Below are 20,091 nucleotides of genomic sequence, written 5' to 3' on the forward strand. Positions count from 1 at the left end.
CATTATTCTTCATACCCCTCCAATGTCTATCCACCTTCCTTCCCAACACCCACTACTTCCCAGCTTGCACTCTTCATTCTTCCCCGGGCCCACCGTCTAACTGCACCTCATTCTTGACTGTCCACCTCCAAACCCTCATCCCAACTGTTTCCCCAGCATGGAACTGCCCCCTCTCCTTCCCAACCCAAACAGTCCAGACCACAGCCCTCTCCACCCTCAAAACGTCCTAAAAATCTCTCTTCCAGGAAGTCTTCCCCCATTCATTCACAACAACCAAGTCACGTCAACTGAACACCCAACTTTAGCACCTATATAATTCTTATCCCCAGGATTTATGAGCATGTTTGTTTGTACTTTTAGTTATTTATTCAGCTATTTTAGCTGCCATGTCTGTCTTCCTGCTCTCCCCTTGCTCATTCATTCATTCATTTGTATTTATTGAGCGCTGAGTGCAGAGCACTGTACTAAGCGCTTGGAATGTACAATTCATGAACAGAATTGTTCTTTCTCCTACTCCCATTATTTGTAAAAAAATTCTGTCTCTCCGTTGCCTTCATCAGTTGGTCAGTTGTTTGAGGGCAGGGAGCATATGTCTTGGTTCTGTTGAACTCTCCCAAGTGCATTCAAGAGGGGCTCAATAAATACTGCTCATGTCTTGGTGGAAAACCTCTGCCATTTGTCTTGGACAATGGGAATCCAAAAAATCATTGGGGAAGTTCATTTGAGGGGGCCAGTCAGGCTGTTTATCTCAGAGAGTTTGAACAGAGAGCTCCACGCACCTGGTCTCCTAGGAACCATCCTATCTGGTAATCCAGACCCAGCATTGTACACAAGAGGACTGTGCTATCAGTTTTGTCCATCTAATTATTTTGCATGTTAATTTCCTGGTTTCTCCTCATTTCCCCCCTTACCAAAAAAACAGCAAGTACAATTCTTATGGCAAGGACACCACTCTGAAATAAAGCCCTCTTCACCCTCCCGGCTGCTGTTTCGAAGTGTAGTCGAGCAATCAGTCTGTATCGAGATTTCTTTTTTTATGGTGTTTGTTAAGGGCTTATTACTATGTCTAACACTGATCTAAGCGCAGGGGTAGATGTGAGTTAAAGTTGGACACAGTCCCCCTCCCGCATGGGGATCACAGTCTAAGTAGGAGGGAGAACAGGAGAACTGAGGCACAAAGAAGTTAAGTGACTTGCCCAAGGTCACGCAGTAAGCAATTGGCAGAGCCGGGATTAGAACCCAGGTCCTCTGATTCCCAGGCCCGTGCTCCTTCCACTAGGCCTTGCTGTTTCTTTCAATAATAATATCAATGGAGGGTTCGTTCTAGTAAGTGGGTTTGGGAGATCACATGGGCTACTTGAAGAACAGGAAGGGGATGGGGAGAGAGCCAAACCATAAGACTCACTGACCACTTTTTAAATGTTTATCTAATGGTATTTGTATTAGAATGACACTTGTAAAGTGCTTACTATGTGCCAGGCACTGTAGTAAGCACTGGGGGAGATACAACTAATCAGGTTGGACACAGTCCCTGTCCCACATAGGGCTTACAGTTTTAATCCCCATTTTACAGATGAAGTAACAGAGACCCAGAAAAGCAATGTAACTTCCTGAAGGTCACACAGCAGACGAGGCAGAGCCGGGATTAGAACCCAAGTCTTCTGACTCCCAGGCCCGTGCTCGATCCACTAGGCCCCGCTGCTTCCCATTACCAAATGTTACCTATGTTGTTTGGGCTGCCAATTATTTTCTCGCAGTTAATTTTACCCAAACTCCTAAAAACATTCCTACTCTACAGGATCTTCCACTAGCGGAGGCTGAACAGAACAGATATGCAAGTGGGGGTGAGTTGGTGGAGAGCCTGGAAATCAATTGTGAGGCATTTGGGCGTGATGCAGATAGACACGGGAAGTCAGTGAGGGTTTTTGAGGAAGAATTCTGTTTGCCAAGCGATGCTTCAGGAAGGCGATCCGGGCAGCAAGGTGCACTGTAGATTGGGGAGGCCGGAGGCAAAGGAGGCCGGCGAGGGGGTGGGTACAATGGACTAGTCTAGTGGATAAAACACGGGCCCGGGAGTCAGGAGGACCTGGATTCTAATTCCAGCTCTGCCACTTGTCTGCTCTGCGACCTTGGGCAAGTCACTTAACTTCTCTGTCGCTCAGCTATCTGTAAAATGGGGATTACTGCCTCTGGTCTGGAATGCCCTCTCTCTTCATATCCGACTGACAGTTACTGTCCCCACCCCCTTCAAAGCCTTATTGAAGGCACAGCACATCTCTTCCAAAAGGCCTCACCCCATTTTCCTCTTTTCCTCCTTTCCCCTTCTCCCACTCCCTTCTGCATTGGCCTGACCTGCTCCCTTTCAGCATTCCCCCCTCCCAGCCACACAGCACTTATGTACACACCTGTAATTTATGTCTTCCTAAAAATGTCTGTCTCCCCCTCTAGACTCTACGCTATGCTGTGGGCAGGGATTGTATCTGTCAAACTCCCAAGCACTTAGTACAGTTCTCTGCACACAGTTAGCGCTCAATAAATACGAATGACTATGTGACTGACTACATTTGGATAGGTTCCGTGATGGGTTGGCACATTTTTCTTGACTGTCCATTCATCAGGTGAAATCCTTCAACGCGATCTTATAAATGAGTGATTTATAGTGGCTATTGATAGATCATCTTCACATTTTGTGCTTCTGGGTCACCCAATCTTCTGACGGGATGGACCATACCGGAGTAGAGGGTGGTGGGATTTTCCATGAAGGTCCAAAGGAGGAAGGGACTTGGGCTGGCTGTGGGTGTACAGATTGAAGAGGGGCTGGGTGCAGGGTGGTGGGGGGAGGGGCTGTCCGACTGACCACCGGAGACTATTTAAAACTCACCTCCTCCAAGAGGCCTTCCCAGACTGAGCTCCTCTTCTCCCTCTACTCCCTCTACCACCCCCCCTTCACCTCTCTGCAGCTAAACCCTCTTTTCCCCCCTTTCCCTCTGCTCCTCCCCCTCTCCCTTCCCATCCCCTCAGCACTGTACTCGTCCGCTCAACTGTATATATTTTCATTACCCTATTAATTTTGTTAATGAAATGTACATCGCCTCGATTCTATTTAGTTGCCATTGTTTTTACGAGATGTTCTTCCCCTCGACTCTATTTATCGCCATCGTTCTCGTCTGTCCGTCTCCCCCGATTAGACCGTAAGCCCGTCAAACGGCAGGGACTGTCTCTATCTGTTGCTGACTTGTTCATTCCAAGCGCTTAGTACAGTGCTCTGCACATAGTAAGCGCTCAATAAATACTATTGAATGAATGAATGAATGAATGATTAAGACTGTGAGCCCCATGTGGGACAGGGACGATGTCCAACCTGATTATCTTGTATCTACCCCAGTGCTTAGAACAGTGCTTGACACATAGTAAGCGCTTAATAAAAATCATTACCATTATTATTAATCCCAATACAAAGAGCTGGAACTTGGGTGGGAACTGTTTGGGTGGGGAAGAAGGGGCAGATCCGGGAGATGTTGTAAAAGAAAACTTGGCCAGATTTCACAATGGACTGAATCTAAGAGCTGAAGAACAGCGAAGAGTCAAGGATGATGCTGGAGGCTCCAGGCTTCAAGGAGGGATGGTGGTGTTACCAACTGAGGGGAAAGTTGGAAATACATGAAGGGTAGACTTAGGAGGGGAGATAATAATAATTGTGGTTGTTAAGTGCTTACTATGTTTCAGGCACTGTGAAAGCACTGAGGTGGATTCAGCAAATCAGGTCGGACACAGTCCCTGTCCCACAGGGAGCTCACTGTCTTAATCCCCATTTTACAGATGAGGTAACTGAGGCCCAGAGAAGTGAAGTGTTTTGTCCAAGGTCATAGAGCAGACAAGTGGCGGAACCAGAACCCAGATCCATCTGACTCGAAGTGTAAATCCTTTATTTTTGTACCGTCGTGATGAATGTTCTTGATTGTTCTCTATTTGGCTGTCTAATTCTTTGAGGATGGGGTGTGTGTCTCTGGGGTGCCCCGTGTCCCCCTGGACTCAGTGCCCAGGATGGACCCGACAACCTGTGTATGCTGGGTCCTTTCCAAAGTCCATGAGGATGACTGTGAATGAGAAAGATATCTTCATTCCGACAAATCTCCCAGACACCACCGGCTTCCAGCAAAACTGGGGAAGAGGGGGTATCGCCACGACCCAAAGAGTTCAAACTCATCTCCGCTGAGAGTGCTTTCTTCAGAAATAGTGACTGACCAGGTTTTCCTTTGGCTGGGCCTTAAAAAGACATTTCACTCCTCCCATTAGGCCCTGTACCTGTCTCTGAGATAGGTCCAAGGAGAGTGCCTATCAGCCAGAAGCTACTGCACGCTCATTCGATGAACCACATCCACTCTGGGGCTTAGTTCTCCTTTGCTTCCCTTCACTTTCCTGCAGTATTGAGCGCAGCTGGGTTGGTGACCGCCGTGAAGGTTCCGGGAGCCATTTCCCACTCATCGACCCAAACTGGGGGACAATCTGGCCTCCACGTGGCCCCTGTCCCGGCCCCAGCAGTCACAGCAACAACAGAGTGAGGGGAGCCCAGTGCAGGGATGGTTTATTATTTTCAGACAAATGGAAACTGGGTTTTCTCCACAGACGACCCTGATTTTTGCCCTCCGCCCAATTGACGCTTCCCCCAGTTCCTGCCTGCTGACCTTGGGGTTCGGTTATTTGCAGTCAAATCTCCAAGGGACCAGGGTCATCGGGCAAAATGTGCGTCCTCTCCAGGGAACTACCGCTCCCCAAGAGCAATGCAGGCAGAAGGCAGGGCCCGGTGGCGGTTTCTCGTCCTCTCGACCAGGGCGGGTGGCAAGAGGTGCGGAGTCAGGAGCGCAGGACCCGACGGTGGGCTGGTGGATTGAGGTTAAAATGGCTAATTTAGGGGGGGTTATAAGCGGGCTGCTTTTGAGAGGTCGTCTCTGGTGACTTGCTTTTTATGCCCTCGCTGGGGCCACCTTGATAAAAACAACAAAAGAAATGTTTAATTCAGGCTGCGGGGAGTGGGCCCAGTTGTCCGAACTTCAGAAAGCGAAGGGAGAGCGTACAGGACATAATCGCGGTGTACTAAATCCCTGTGCAAATGCTATTTATTCCCTTAACGTTCCAGCTCTCTGGGTCCCTTCGACTCTACAACTTGTCCTCAGATCTTCCTTCACCATATCCCTAAAATGCCTACCATGCTTTGTAAGCAACTTCCTCAGCCTCTGATCACCCCCTTAGCATTTAGTATTCCAGTCTCACGTTTATGATCATGAACACGTTGTTTCAATTAGTGCATCAGAATGGGCTAGTTAGGGAGGGCCACCAAAGGCACCAAAATACAATCCACTCAGCCAAAATGACCTTGCTCCACTCTATCGATCTATCGGTGGTATTATCTAGTGCTTACTGTGTGCAGAGCACTGGACTAAGCACTTGGGAGACTACCATATAACGGAGTTGGGGGGCGCCTTCCCTGCCCACAGGGGACTTACAGTCTACCCTCTTCCCTAGAGCAAAGGAGAGCTGAGATTAACTGTGACCGTGGGGTGAGTCAGAGGCACCTGTGGGAATTTTCCAATCCGTTCCCTCGCAGAAAAGGAACTCTGAAGTATTTTGCTTTTATATTTTACATTCTCTGGCAGAAGAGCTATGAGCCCCTGTCTGTATGTTACCTAAAAGTCTGCCTCCCCGACTAGACTGTAAGCACCTTGTGGATAAGGATCATGTCTACCAATACTAGCGTACTGTCCTTTCCCAAGTGCTTAGTGCAGTGGTCGGCACACGGTAAGCGCTCAACGAAAACCTGTGACCGATTCTTGAATGTCCAGGGAAACAGAAACCTCAGAGTCAGACCCTTCCATGAAACAATACCTCTTCGACACAGTCAATTGTATGCTCTTCGCAACCGGCACCCACTGTCCCCAACTAATTTTATTTTCATTCTATTTTCATTCTGCCGGAGAAGAAGATCTAGGGTCTAGCCAAGTGCTACGTTTTCATCTCTTTTAAAGTGAAAGCTTCACAGACGTCCCCATAAGAAAAGTGTAGCAATAAACACAGCCATGGAAATCCACATGGGTCCACGTGGGACTGAAAAAAATTAGTTTGGGATTAAGGGAAAATCAGATGGTGGGCAAGAAAGGATGAAGTAACATGGAAAATATGAACCTTAACTGTACTACAAAGAACTGTAGTTCTTCAGGTGACTATTTCTTATGGCCGTGGGCTGCGTGCTGGTTATGAAAATGCAATGAAAAGTTTGGGGTTCAAAAATATCTCACCTACAATGTTGACAACCTCAAAATACAACTGTTACTTTCTCTCTTTCCCAACTTTAGAATCCCTACTGGCTCTTTCCCATGCCATCTCAGGCAGAGGCAGGTTCATTTTGGGAAGGGAAGAGACAGTCTCTTTGTCAATCCCAGGGGTCTGGGAGTACGATTAGGGAACGACCCACTTCCTAAACAGAATTGGGAAGCTGCATGATCTAATGGATAGAGCCCGGACCTGGGAACTACAGGACCTGGGTAATAATCCCAGCTCGGCCACCTTCCTGCTGTGTAACCTTGGGCAAGTCACTTTGCTTCTCTGTACCTCAGTTTCCTCAACTGTAAAATGGAGATTCAATACCTCGTCTCCCTCCTACTTGACTGTAAGCCCCAGTAGAGGACAGGGACTGTGCTCCATCTGATGGAATTGTATCTACTCCAGCACTTAGAACAGTGCTTGACACGTAGTAAGTGCTTAACAAATACCAATACTATTTAAAAAAAAACCAACCAAAAACTGGTGGAAGTAATTATTTTCCTCATCAGCCACCAGAGAGGGAAAATCGCTTTGGTTTTGGTGTTGAGCAAGACTGGGATTGGATGATCAAGTTCAGAAGTACGTGAAAACATGAAGCAAGACAGTGAGTCCCTTTCCCCCCAGCCCCCCGCTACACACACATGGACACATCTACCTAACTGTGCTGAATCAAGCCTTAGGACTCATGGCAACCAAACATGAGACATTTCCTCAGTAACCTTTCTGGAGATGTGAGAAAAGTAATAGGGACAAGGAATAGGGACAACCAGCCAGATGAATTTTTAAGGGTCTTTTCCCTACTACCCTGAAAGCTCAGGCATCAGGTCAATGAGCTAAATGAGACTGGTCTTGCAAACCAGTACCAAAAAGCAACTGTCTACTCTTGCCAGGCCGGCCTCCTGCCAGAAGGCACAAAGGTAGAGATTTCAATTAAATCAGCATTTTTTTGCCATTTGCCTGGCATCAGCTATTTGTAAGGCTGTTAGGGACAAGTGGGCTAATCTGCTGAGCATGTGAGCGGATACTCCGGCCAAAATTTTCCGCCCTTTCAGACAGGGATCTTTCTTCTGTTGCACAGAATCCCCACTGTCTTGAATGACTTTGGCCCAGGGTTCCTACGAAGGAGGAGGGACAGGACACAAGCTTAAAAAAAGCTTGAGGAAGGGAAGATAAATCAATAAACATGATTTCTAGAACATACGAAATTATTTTTTAAGTCTAAGTGACTAAGACTGAAGATTGAAGTGCAGTGCAGGTGCTTAGTACAGTGTACATAGTAAGCGTTCAATAAATACCACTGACTGAAGTGTCATTTAGGTACGCTGATGCAAAACACTAGAGGAGCAGCCTGGCCTAGTGGAAAGAGCAAAGGACTAGGAGTCAGAGGACTTGGGTTCTGATCCCAGCTCCCTGAACCTGGGTAAGTCACTTAACTTCTCTGGGCCTCGGCTTCCTCAGCTGTCAAATGGGGAGTCAAAACCTATTCTCCCTCCCGCTTAGACTGTGAGCCCCTTAAGGGACAGGGACTGTGTCCAACCTATCTTGTATCTACTCTTGCTTAGTATGTGCTTAATGAATTCTTATTAATATGGAAATGAAATTTAAGTAGACAGGTACCTAAGGGATGTTTCATTCATTCATTCAATCGAAGTTATCGATTTATTATTAATTTACTGTGTGCAGAAAACTGTACTAAGCGGCTTGGGAAAGTACAACTTTCACAGAGAGTGCTCACCCCAAGAGCCAGTTCCGCAGGGATCAAAAGGGACGTTCCCCATTTCATTCATTCATTCGATGGTATTTACTGAGCGCTTACTGTGTGCAGAGCACTGTACTAAGCGCTTGGAAAGTACAATTCAGCAACAGAAAGCGACAATAAGACGCCATTTGGCATCTCCTCTTTGAAAAATGGAAAAATCTCACCCCAAGCCACTTGCTTCGGAAACTGCTTTCCAACATAAAGGACTTTGGTCTCTTGGGATGCAAAAGCACTGTACTGATTGGTTGGGAGAATACAGTATAACAGCCGACAGTTGGTAGACCCGATCCCTGACCCCGAGGAGCTTACCCTCTGGTGGTCCTGAGATGTTCTAAGCCGCCAGCAAAGTGGGGAACAAGGAATAGTTCAGATGTACATTTGGGAAAACAGACTACATGTGATATCAAAATGTCAAACAACAACAAATGGCCCATCCTTCCAAATTGCTTAACAACCTGAGAGTAATCAGGAGAGTAATTCGGGGGAAGGCTGCAATCAATCACCTCTATTTGATTTGCGGATTTCTTGGGAAGCACAATGATTCCCAATATTCATTCTCCACAGGAACTGTATCATAACTGTCTTATCTCTACCACCTGGGAGGAGCATGGATAACAGTCTGCCTGAGGCCAGCTCTCTCCCAGGACAACGGATCAATGAAATCTGTAACTCCACTGGATTTGAAAACCTCAACTCTCCTGAGCCTCCTTTCTTAAGCGTTTTGGAATCAAGTGGATTCCTCTCCCAGAAAGAGATTTCTTGCCTAGTTTTTGATCTTCCGGCTCTCCACCTATGCCGCTTCCATTAATTCAGCTTCCCCTCCTCCCAGATGCAACTGTGACAGGAATGACTAAAACTATTTGCCTAAGTGGGGGTGGCTCTTCCATGTGTCCTAAGGAAAACCACTTCTAGACCCGGGGAGAGATTATTAGGCAGGAGGACAGGGAATCGCGAGTCACTGGGGCCAGGGGAGATGAACGACACCCTTGTTCCAGGAGCAAGGCATTTCCCAGGGTTCCTCAAAATTAGATGTGGAAAGTTACCACCTTCAAGTCATTTGACCCTTTCAAGAGGCTTTTAATTTATGTACAGAAAGAATACAAACCAGACAGCAGCTTTACATAGGATGGACCAATCATGACTACACACTGCAATATTTGTGGCGCACAGGCCTAGTTAATGAGTGTCGAAGCCCTGCCTGTAAGCCAACGGTTCTCTTTTGCTGCCAATCTCAAGGCTGAAGAATCGAAGCGGGGACAGCGCCTTAGCTTCCTAAGTAGGGTAATAAAACTAGGCCATCCCCACCACTCTACCTGTGCACATACCCTGCTGGGCCAGGAGGAGATGGCCAAAGGCAGAGGCACTACCATTTTGATCGTGAAGTGCGGGGCGACAATAAATGCATTTGGTCCGCAGTCCAGTGGGAATGGGAATCTCTGGCCCTCGTGAAAACTCTTTCCGTGGATTTCCTCAACGGGGTGAGCCTTTAGTGCGAATATTATAGGGGCAAAAATGCTGACTTTTGTCTGTATCACACTGGTGCCTGATAGAGCAGGAGGCAAGTTATAAGCTTCCAGCTCCTACCCCACCATGACACTGGGTCACTATAATGCTACGATGTTGTCGGGTGCAGGCCTCAAGTCGTCAGGGTGATTTGGGGGAACAAGCGCTCACAACCAAACTAATCCTACCCTACCTGATCAATATTTGGGGGAGAGGACATATTGAAGTTCTGTGTGTTGGGGGGGTGAAGGGAGGAGGGACGGGACATGGGGGGAGAGGCAGGGACGTTGACTAGATTTATAGATATAGAATGAGAAAACCAAGGCAATGACCAGCAAATATTCATTGCCCCTAAACTTTACTATTTCCTAACAAGGAAGTGCAAGGGCCCTGAAGCTCCTCTGTACCCATGTTGGCTACAGCTGCGTTACAATCAGCTTGAGAAGTGAAGGGTGAGGTCCCAGACTCTTTGAACATCTTTGTACTTTTCAGGGCTGCCAGGCAAACAGAGCAGCAGACTATTAGTAACAGAGAAGTACTTCGCTATTTATGCAGCGACGACTAGTTAGGGTGTCCCAGATATATATAGTGTAACATTGTTCCATGGAAACTCTCTCACAGAAAGCTTTTCCTCCTTGCCGTGCTTCCCCTCAGGGACAGAGGAGTTACGGTATATAGATTTAAAAAAAAAATTCTGTCGGGCAAAGACACTTGAAATGAAGGAATCATGAATAAATATAACAAATGCACAATTCTTCCAGGGTTCTGCTTCCTAAATTGACAGAGCTGAGGAGAGAGACGGCTGAGAAATTCTACAACGGGAAGGTTTTCAGATCCGAGTCCCAAAGTCCAAGATCCTGGCCTTGGCTCGCTACACACTGGCCCCCGAGTCCTTTCTAGGGCTCAAACTAGTCTGAGGCATGGGGAAATAGGTACTAGACCTGAGTGAGAGGCAAAAACTTCTGGTAGTAGCTCTTAGTGACGTCGATCATCAGCTCCTGAGTACACTCTGGGAGTTCTCCGGAGAAGAGCCCTAAAAAAAGAAAGAACTTATGAACATGAGTTTCGAAGGGATGAAAGGCTTATGGTTTGAGGTGTGTTCTTTTTTTAATTCATCATTCCGGCGATTTTTGGAATGTTTATGGGTTTAAATCTGCATCGCCAACTCAGCTGTTTTACATTTTCTAGGCAAATGGAGTGGAGTTCAATGAAATAATTTCCAATGTATATTACCACTTTAAGGTCACTGAAGAACTGGGAATGTTCTAGGTCGGTACCTCTGTTGTGCTCAGTTGTACTTAGTCCACACCAAACCTATCCTCTCACTTGCCGGTCATCTTGGGGAAAGAAGTTAATAATGTTGATATTTGTTAAGTGCTTACTATGTGCCAAGCACTGTTCTAAGCGCTGGGGTATACAGGGTAATCAGGTTGTCCCACCTGAGGCTCACAGTCTTAATCCCCATTTTACAGATGAGGTAACTGAGGCCCAGAGAAGTGAAGTGACTTGCCTACAGTCACAGAGCTGACAAGTGGCAGAGCTGGGATTCGAACCCATGACCTCTGACTCCCAAGGCCATGCTCTTTCCACTGAGCCATGCTGCTTTCCCCAAGATGACCAGCAAGTGAGAGGATAGGTTTGGTGTCCCTCAGAACAACTAAACATTTTCTCCCCCACTGACACTAGACTGTAAGTTCGTTATGGGCAGGGAATGTGTCTGTTCATTGCTGTACTGTACACTCCCGAGCGCTTAGTACAGTGTTCTGCACACGGTAAGCGCTCAATAAATACGAATGAACTAAATGAATTTTCTCTGGTTTGCTAGGTGTATGCTGAGCCTCTTTGGGAATGAACCCATGCATTTGCAGAAAATGCAATATGAGAAGGCCACAATTCCTCAGGTATCATAGACTGGTCCCAGAGAGAAGCATCCTGGCCTAGTGAAAAGAGCACAGGCCTGGGAGTCAGAGAACGTGGCTTCTAATCCCAGCTCCAATCAATCAGTTGTATTTTTCTGAGCGTTACTTGTGTGCAGAGTACGCTTGGGAGAGTATGACATAACAGAGTTGGTAAACACATTCCTTGCCCAAAATGAGCTCACAGCCTAGAGGGGGAGAAGGACATTAATATAAATAAATTACGGACATGTACGTAAGTGCTGTGGGGTTGAAGGAGGGATGAATAAAGGAAGCTACAACACTTGTCTCCTGTGGGACCGTAAGAAAGTCACTTAATGTGTCTGTGACTCAGTTACCTCATCTGTAAAATGGGGATAAAGACCGTGAGCCCCATTTGTGACGTGGACTGTGTCCAATCTGATTAGCTCGTGTCTACCCCAGGGCCTAATACCGTGCCTGGCACGTCTTGTCTTATGCTGTCGAGTCATCTCTGACCCACAATCTCTCAGAACTCCCCACCTCCACCTGCAATCGCTCTGGTAGTGGCTCCACAGAGTTTTCTTGGTAAAAAATCCAAAAGCGGTTTACCGTTGCCTCCTTCCGGCAGTAAACCTGAGTCTCATCCCTCGACTCTCTCCTGTGTTGCCACTGCCCAGCTCTGGTGAGCTTTGACTTGTAGCGGATTGCCTTCCAACTCGCTAGCCAATGGCCAAGCTAGGAATGGAATGGATAGGCTTCTGCTGGACTCTCCCTCCCGTAGTCAAGACAGGAAACTCCCCTTAGGACCTAGCCCATTAGAAGACCAACGTGACTATGATTAGAGCAGGGAGTAGTGAGGAAACGGTGCTTCTGGACAGAACTGTATTTCCCGAGCTGGCCAGAGCCCTCAAATGCAGCACAAACCCCCGGCAGCAGAGGGGAGAAGAAAACCTGTTCAGTACCTAATGCTTCAGGGTGCCAGTTTACGCCGTGTCGGTGATGCACGGAAACCGACTTGAATTATGAGAAACTTTTAGCCTTTAAAGGCGCATCCTTGTCCTTCAACATACGGAATAACTGCTCCACTTAGTGAAATCATGAACACATTTTGAATCACTGTTTCCTTATTGAAAATAAGAACGTAATAATTGCGGTACTTGTTAAGCACTTAGTGTCAAGCATTGTAATAAGCACTGGGGAAGATATAAGATAATCAGGCCACACATGGGGCTCACAGTCCAAGTAGGTTGCGGGCAGGAAATGTGTCTGCTTATTGTTACATTTTATTCTCCCAAGTGCTTAGTGCGGGGCTCTGCACGTAATAAGCGCCCGACAAATACGATTGACTGACTGAGGGAGAACGGGCACTGACTCTCCATTTTGTGGATGAGGGAACTGAGGTGCAGAGAAGTTAGGTGACTTGCCCACGGTTAACACAGCAGACGAGGGACGGAGCCGGGACCAGGAGCCAGGTCCTCCGACTCCTAGGTCCGTCCTCCTTCCGCCAGGCCACGCTGCTTCCCGCTCCTCACTCTCAGAGCCCTCCGAGGAAGCTGACGGAATCCACTCAACTTACTTTTGGGACCGACGGCAACTAGAACAAGTTTTGGAAACGGGAATTTTGTAAAGGAAGGTGAAGTGAGCAAAACAGTCAGAGTATTTTCTGCTAAAGATACCGGACTGAATCGGATTGTTTCTAGAGGGTTTGCGCCTTTTATCACAGTTGAGTTGGAAGGGCTTGGGAGGACTGGTCATATATTGAATACCAAAAATGGCTTTTCAGTTTAAATGCTTGAAATGGGTTGCTTCTCCATTCTGCCAAGAAATCCATACCTTGGCATTGCAGTATGGGATAAGATGAAATCGCCCAATATGCTTTCTTCACAGCAGTCCTAATTATTTTGCCTTGTTTGTGAAAAAACCAAACCCAAAGTAAAGTGTCTTCATTTTAACTACAAGATCAGGGATTAAAGAGTCTTTTCGCCCCCCAGAACAATCCTACAAGGCTGCTGCTGCAGCTGCCCCATTCGAATGCACAAATAGAAACAAATGAAGATATTTGGTTTCTGAAAGGAAAGGAAGAAAATAAAGATGCAACGTTACCTGGGCAGCCCGAGAAGACAGTGAACGGCGGGACCACCGTCTCGGGGGGTAATACCGTGTTATCGAGAATTTTGCAACAGTCTTTCAACACACACCGTCGACCCTGGAACCAAAACGTGGTTGTTATTGGAAAATGGGCCGGGGGGTGGGAGTCGGTGCTTTCTATTCTGGGAGGTTGTTATCTGCAGTCTCTTTCCATTAATTACATCTAACAATAGGCAGGAAAAGTCATAAGATGCCTGGCTTAAGTCAGAGCTACCTGGAAGGGCTTTCACCTGGAACGGGGAGGGGGGATGAAGGGAAAGGTCGATTCTGGATAACATCTTGGGCCCGATGGACTGCTCGAATTTCCCTCTTCTCAGAGCCCCGTTTTGCACAACGGGGACTCTTCTTAGCTCAGGCTCAACTCGTTAATTTTAGCGTGCCCCTGGGGACATATAGCTATTTGAAGGTTCGGGGGGCAGTAGGGAGGAGTAGTTTTCAAGGCCCCAACTATTTTTCTAGTAGTCGATAAAAACCTTCACAAGGTTTTGCCTCGGGAGCAATCACTTTACCCACTCTTCCTGACCCGAAGTATCTTGTGGACCGGGCGGGAGGTTGTTAGGACTCATCTGTTTCACGGGTATAGGAGGAGATGCTTGTGTTAATGGACTGAAAATGTGTCGGGCCTGTTTACAAAGGAAATAACCTAAAGCCCGGGACCGTTTTCTACATGACTGGTGAGCTATATAAATCCACCTGTTCCCTGGTTAGAATCTGCAGTAAAATACGACGTTCTCAGTTAAGACCCGACAATCGCTAGGTTACTCTTAGACGATCTAAGCTGCCCAGAATTCCGTTTTTACTCCAGAATAGAGTGAATGCTATATTCTAGTTGGACACGTCTTTGGTAGCTAAATGCTCTCGACGGAGAAGCATTATTTCCTTATTAACTGCCAAATAGCCTCTATTTCCATAGGTAATAACCTAGACTGAGCTGCATTATCTCTCACTTTATTGAGCCCCATCTGTAACTACTCATTTCCCTCTGGATATCCTGACATCAGCAATTCCAAACATATGCCCAGAAACTAATAGCAACAGTGTAGCATTATCTAGTGTCGTGTAGATGCAGTGATAAAAATATTTTCTCAACTAATGGAAGGGTGAAGAGAGTAAACTGAAACAGGCCTTCATACTTTTAAAAATTAAGCCCCAGACCGGTAATTGAAATAAAAAAAGCCCCCAAAGTGATTGCCACCTTAATTCTCCATTTAAATCTCTATAACAGGCTACTTCACTCTTAGCCTACAAACGCAGTGAAAGTCCATAATAATAACTACTCTGGTATCTGTTAAGCGCTTACTACGTGCCAAGCACTTTACTAAGCGCTGGGGTGGATACAGGTAAATCCCGTTGGACACGGTCCCTGTCCCATGTGGGGCTCACGGTCTCAATCCCCACTTTAACTTGGATGTTTCGAGGGGCAGGTTAAAGTCCTCTGAGGTTGATCAGGCTTCTGAATCGCTGCTATCACGCGAGCTGGAGAGCCTTGGGGCTAGAGAGAAGCAGATCCCTCTAGGCTTGTGGGCAGGGAATGAATGTTTTGCACTCTCTCAAACACTTGGTACGGTAAGCTCGCTGTGGACCGGGAATTTGTCCGTTATATTGCTCTAGTGCATGCTCTCAAGCGCTGTGTTCAGTGCTCTGCACACTGTAAGTGCTTAATAAATACGTGAACAGGCTCTGCTCACAGTAAGTGCTTAATAAATCCCATGGATGAAAATGATTCGTCCACTCGGAAGGCAAAAATGTTAACAAGAGAAAGTGCAGTGTTCCAAACAACGTTTGGCCCATAGTAAGCACTGAACAAGCGCTTAGTCCAGTGCTCTGCACACAGTAAGTGCTTAATAAATACAACTGAATGAGCAAATACCATTAAAAATAATTGGCGGGGGGAATAAGTCGGACCTGTAGCTCTTCTAGGGAAGTGTGGTTCGGTGAGCCACATTTTATAGGGCTATCCGGGTATCGCTTCTTCCTGCAGCACGTCCGCCATTTCGGGATATGAGCTAACGGCGATCTGCCATGCTTAATTCTTCCAAGTCATGAGTCTCATCCAGACCCATCTCTTCGGGTAGCAATCACAGAGCAACTTATTCCCAGAAGAGGACAGTAATGACGACTGAGTCTATCCTACTCCAGAATGAGGTGCACACTTGTAATTCAAAAGGCACTGACCCCAAGAATAAGAATAATACCACTTTGGTTCTCAGTTGTGTTTGAAATCACTCTCCCACTGATTATTTAATTTTTAATTTTTTTAAATTAATTTTAATTAATTTTATTTAATTTTTCCCCTCACACCAACCCCGCGAGGTAGGCACAGAGGCTATGATCCCCAACTGGCAGAGGAGGAAACTGAGATTCAGAGAAGTTAAGCGACCTGCCCATGCTCACACGGCGGCAGCAGCAGGCCGACGGCAGAGGTTGGATTTGAATGCAGATCCTCCGGCTCCTAAACCGACACTCGCCCACTTCACCACGCTGCCTCCCCTGGTCACATCAGACCCCTCAACCCTCCCTGCGAGAAGCCTATAAATCATGGCATCCACACGACGTTAGATGAAAATGCTGAAAATACTGCCGGTAGAGTCTGGGCAGATGTTGGAAAGAGCCGTCAGCGGCGATCTTAGCTGATCTGAATCAACCGACTGATCCCGGGGCCCAAGCAATCGTCAGCCCTGATGTTTATTGCTATACTGTACTCTCCCAAGTGCTCAGTACAGGCTCCACACACAGTAAGCGCTCAGTAGATACGAATGAATGAATGAATGATGGCACCATACTTACAATCACACAATTTTTGCCTATGTGGACGTAGGAACCAATCTGGGCTGCGTTGACCACGCAGTCTTCTTCTATGAAGACGTGATCGCCGATATGGAGAGGAAAGAAAGCGACCCTGGGGAGAGGAACGGAAAAGACCTTGAGATTCTGGCAATCCAGTGGTTAATGTCCGCCTAGATGAGTTCATTGAGCCATAGTCACTTTCCTCTCTTCAACCTGTCTTAAGGTTATTTCTGGCAAGCAAAGAACACTGTAAACAGAGCCTTAAAGATCTTTTATTGTGAGCTCCTTGTAATGGTCAAGCAGATTTCCAAAAACAACCAGCTCCAAGCCATCAGTTTTAGACAATAGCAGCATGAGGGGGATGATGGGGGAGGAGAGATGAGGGGGGTGGGAGGTAGAGCGAAGCAGAAGGGTTTTCCGGAACAGAGAAAGTAGTAGCGGAGGAGGGAGAAGAAGGGCTGGGAGAAGCCCAAAAAACAAGTATTAAAGGACTCTCGCAACAATATCGGCACCAGGAGAGAGTTCTGTGAGCGGATTTCTTCTTTCCCAGTACTTACAAGTAGAAGAGGCTAAATCCTTTTGACCCAGTCCACTCTCCTCCACCATTTGGTCACCTGTTGGGAGTCGGTCTGGCTTGCCCACTTTACAGTGCTTAGAACAGTGCTTTGCACATAATAAGCGCTTAACAAATGCCATCATTATTATTATTCCCAGCAGGGCATTCTAGACCAACAAGAGCGTTTCTCTCTGTGCCCTTTAGCCGATCTCCTACATTATTGCCTGATTTATTCATTTCCATAGTGCTACATAACTTCATACACTATCCTCCCTAGTGTACCAGTGAGTTACCGTGATCATTAAGCATTCTGTGCCAAGCATTGTGTTCAGCCCTGGGGTAATCTGACTGGACACATCCCCTGTTCCATTCGGGGCTCCCAATCTCGGAGACATTTTAACCACCTTTGAAATTTCTTTCGAAAACTCCAAAATTGTTGCCTGTGAATCCGAAAGCCCTTCTCAGCCTTATCCTGTGGTCCGTCTGCCCGATAGCAGTACTTAATAATAATAATAATAATAATGATGTTGGTATTTGTTAAGCGCTTACTACGTGTAGAGTACTGTTCTAAGTGCTGGGGTGGATACAGGGGAATGAGGTTGTCCCACGTAAGGCTCACAGTCTTCATCGCCATTTTACAGATGAGGGAACTGAGGCACAGAGAAGTGAAGTGACTTGCCCACAGTCACACAGCTAACAAGGGGCAGAGTCGAGACTTGTTTAGTACCCACTCTGTGCTCTTTACCAGGACTTGGGCAAAGACCTGCTTTGGGTGTCGGGGATGAGGACGGGGGCACAAAGCAACAACAGGGGAGAACAAGAAGGCACAATCTTAGCTTTCAAGGAATTCACGATCTAACGGTGAAAACAAAGGCAAGTGCAAACCCACAACCAGGTGATAGAAAACAGATGTGAAGAACAGAAAGAGAAAGGTTCAAAACCAAGAACCTCCGAGAAGCAGCGTGGCCTAGTGAATACAGCCCGGGAGTGGGACTCAGAAGGCCCTGGGTAATACTCCCGGCTCTGCCAATTGATTGTTTTGTGATCTTGGGCAAGTCACTTCCCTTCTCTGTGCCTCAGTTTCCTCACTGTACAATAGGGAGTAAGACCGAGAGCCCTCTGAGGGACGTGGACTGTGTCCAATCTGATTACCTTGTATCTACCCCAGTTTAAAACAGTCCCTGGCACATAGTAAGCGCTTAACAAAAAACATTTTAAAAAAATACATTCGTATGTGATGTCCAGATATCTTCAAAAGGGCAAAACTGGAACTCCTGAGTAAAATTTTATCCCGCCCTTTACCAAGAACTCCTTTTCTAAGTTCTAAAAACAGACCAGAGAGCAACAGCCTGTAAAACAATGGTTTAGTGCAGGGCCAAGAGCACGCTTAGACCTCTGCCAACTTTCTTGCTGTGGTTCAACTGGGCTATTCAACTGGGCCACAGGGGTGAGAAGAATCTGTCACCTGCCACGGCGCAAACACAAATAATGGATTATCCGGTCAGAGAAACAGAAGCCCGAGGAATGCGGATGGTCTGTTGCAACTCATCACCCCTCACCCTTTTCCTCTGCTCCTTCTCCCCTTCCCCTGGCCCCAACTTGCTCCCTTTGGTCTACCTCCTTCCCCCACCCCCACAGCACTTGTGTCTATATGGACATATTTATAATTCTATTTATATTAATGATGTGTCGATATCTATAATTCTATTTATTTATATTGATGCTACTGATGCCTGTTTACTTGTTTTGATGCCTGTCTCCTCCCTTCTAGACTTTGAGCCCATTGTGGGCAGGGATTGACTCTACTTGCTGCTGAACTGTACTTTCCAAGCACTTAGTACACTGCTCTGCACATGGTAAGCGCTCAATAAATACAACTGAACGAACTATTAGCAGTTTGAATATTTTTCCCTGGTATACACGTGCCTCCGGCAATAAGGGTGAAGCACCATCTTTGAATCTTTATTCCATTTTTAATAGTATCTTTTAGCATTTACTATGTGCCAGGCACTGTTTTAAGCACTGGGGTAGATGCAGGGTTGGACACAGACCACGTCTCACACGGGGCTCACACTTTTAATCCTCATCTTACAGATGAGGTCACTGAGGCACAGAGAAGTTAAGCGACTCACCCAGTGTCACACAGCAGACAAGTTCCAAGTTCTTTCTGGAACTTGGCAGACGAGATCGGCAGAGCTCTTAGACTTATGGCTTGCCTTAGTTCTAAATTTCCTACATTTCATTCTTACAGCTCCCAGACATGATGAGTTTGATTTTTCTCAACTTTGAAGGGCATAGAAATTGAAGCATATGAGTTTGTGTGGGAAGAAGGTGTTTCAAATAGAATATAGTAGTGAACTGTACATTCCAAGCGCTTAGTACAGTGCTCTGCACATAGTAAGCGCACAATAAATAGTACTGAATGAAAGAATGAATATGTATGGGTTTCCAACAACTTTGCTTAAAAGCAATCTCAAAGCCAAGTTCTGTATAAGGCAGATGGGTTTCTTGATCCTCACTGGCCTTCCAGGATTGGGGACAGGGCCAGGGAAATTAGAGATCTACTCTAGGATAGCTTTTCTGGGCCTGATCTACACATTATTAATATTAGTAGTAGAAAGAAAAATAATGATTGCAGTATCTGTTAAGCTCCTACTACGTGGAAGGCACCATGATAAGCTCTGGGATGGATACAAGCAAATCAGGTTGGACACAGTCCCTTTCCCACTTGGGGCTCACAGTCTTAATCCCCATTTGATAGATGAGGTAACTGAGGCACAGAGAGGTGAAGTGACTTGCTCAAGGTCCGCACAGCAAACAGGCGACACAGATCCACTTGAACCCCCAATTTTCAAAAGGGCACTCTGAAGGAAAGGTCAACCTTTGAAGGAGGTCTTTAAATGTCTCACAAATATTACTATTGCTAAGATTCATTAAGTGCTTACGATGCACGAGAATACGTGGAAATCAATTAAGGCAGGGCCCTTGGCCCAGGAGGGGCTCACGGTCCAAGTGGGAGAGGGCAGACACAACTGTAGAATTCAATCAGTGAAGACAGGTTAAAATTCAACAATGCCTGCACTTGAAGGGTTCAATCCTCGCTGCTCCAGGCCAAACAGTCCTTCTTAGGAAACAGCCACAAC

The 20,091-nt window shown here is 46.6% G+C and overlaps 1 protein-coding gene across 1 annotated transcript in view; it reads right to left on the reverse strand.

The window, feature by feature from the left end:
• Positions 1-3,909: 3,909 nt before the first annotated feature.
• Positions 3,910-20,091, reverse strand: part of DCTN5 (dynactin subunit 5) — a 29,067-nt gene continuing 12,885 nt past the window's right edge. Inside the window, exons 4-7 of the mRNA XM_029057793.2 lie at positions 16,393-16,504; positions 13,561-13,663; positions 10,522-10,613; positions 3,910-4,985 (exon numbers count right to left, since the gene is read on the reverse strand). Coding sequence (XP_028913626.1) covers positions 4,965-4,985; positions 10,522-10,613; positions 13,561-13,663; positions 16,393-16,504 — 328 coding nt within the window. The 3' untranslated portion in view covers positions 3,910-4,964. The remainder of the gene's footprint in view (positions 4,986-10,521; positions 10,614-13,560; positions 13,664-16,392; positions 16,505-20,091) is intronic.

Source organism: Ornithorhynchus anatinus, chromosome 2 (assembly GCF_004115215.2).
Source record: "Ornithorhynchus anatinus isolate Pmale09 chromosome 2, mOrnAna1.pri.v4, whole genome shotgun sequence".
Taxonomy (NCBI): Eukaryota; Metazoa; Chordata; class Mammalia; order Monotremata; family Ornithorhynchidae; genus Ornithorhynchus; species Ornithorhynchus anatinus.